Source organism: Eimeria mitis, genomic scaffold (assembly GCF_000499745.2).
Source record: "Eimeria mitis Houghton genomic scaffold, Emh_scaff96, whole genome shotgun sequence".
NCBI classification, from domain to species: Eukaryota; Apicomplexa; class Conoidasida; order Eucoccidiorida; family Eimeriidae; genus Eimeria; species Eimeria mitis.
Genome location: NW_013577087.1, coordinates 27,730 through 28,202, shown reverse-complemented (window position 1 = coordinate 28,202; position 473 = coordinate 27,730). Strand labels below are relative to the sequence as shown.

Here is a 473-nt window from a genome sequence, read left to right as displayed (position 1 = left end):
AGCAGCAGCAGCAGCAACAGGGGGCGCTGCTGCTGTCGTCGACAGCATCATGGTTTCCCCCGTAAACAAAAATATAGTGGTGGTTGTGGGCAGCAAGCGAAACCACTTTATATCAGAAGACGCCGCAGCTTCGTTCCGCCGGCTGCAGTACTCCGCCACCATACATAACTTCCACTTCCACCCAACCCGCAGCACCTACGCGCTTCTCTCTACCTGGACGGACGCGTGTTACTCTCGCCCCACCACCAGCAGCAGCAGCAGCAGCAGCAGCAGCAGCAGCGGCAGCGGCAGCGGGGGAGAGGAGTGCAACCACCAGCTGTTCTATACACCAGACCTCGGGCGCACGTTCAAGAAAGTGAGCGAGTATGTCGTTCAGTTCTCGTGGGGAGACAAAACCAACAACATGCAAGACTTCATCTACTTCACACAACACAGAAAAAAAAACGGAGAACAACCCAGATACGGCGGATGGG

General features: G+C 56.0%; 1 protein-coding gene across 1 annotated transcript in view; it reads left to right on the top strand.

Annotated features, from left to right (window-relative positions):
• Positions 1 to 49: 49 nt before the first annotated feature.
• EMH_0073680 (sortilin, putative) overlaps positions 50 to 473 on the top strand; it is a gene marked incomplete at both ends in the record, with an annotated part of 7,504 nt that continues 7,080 nt past the window's right edge. The window contains one exon of the mRNA XM_013502577.1: positions 50 to 355. Within this exon, the coding sequence (XP_013358031.1) occupies positions 50 to 355 (306 nt within the window). The remainder of the gene's footprint in view (positions 356 to 473) is intronic.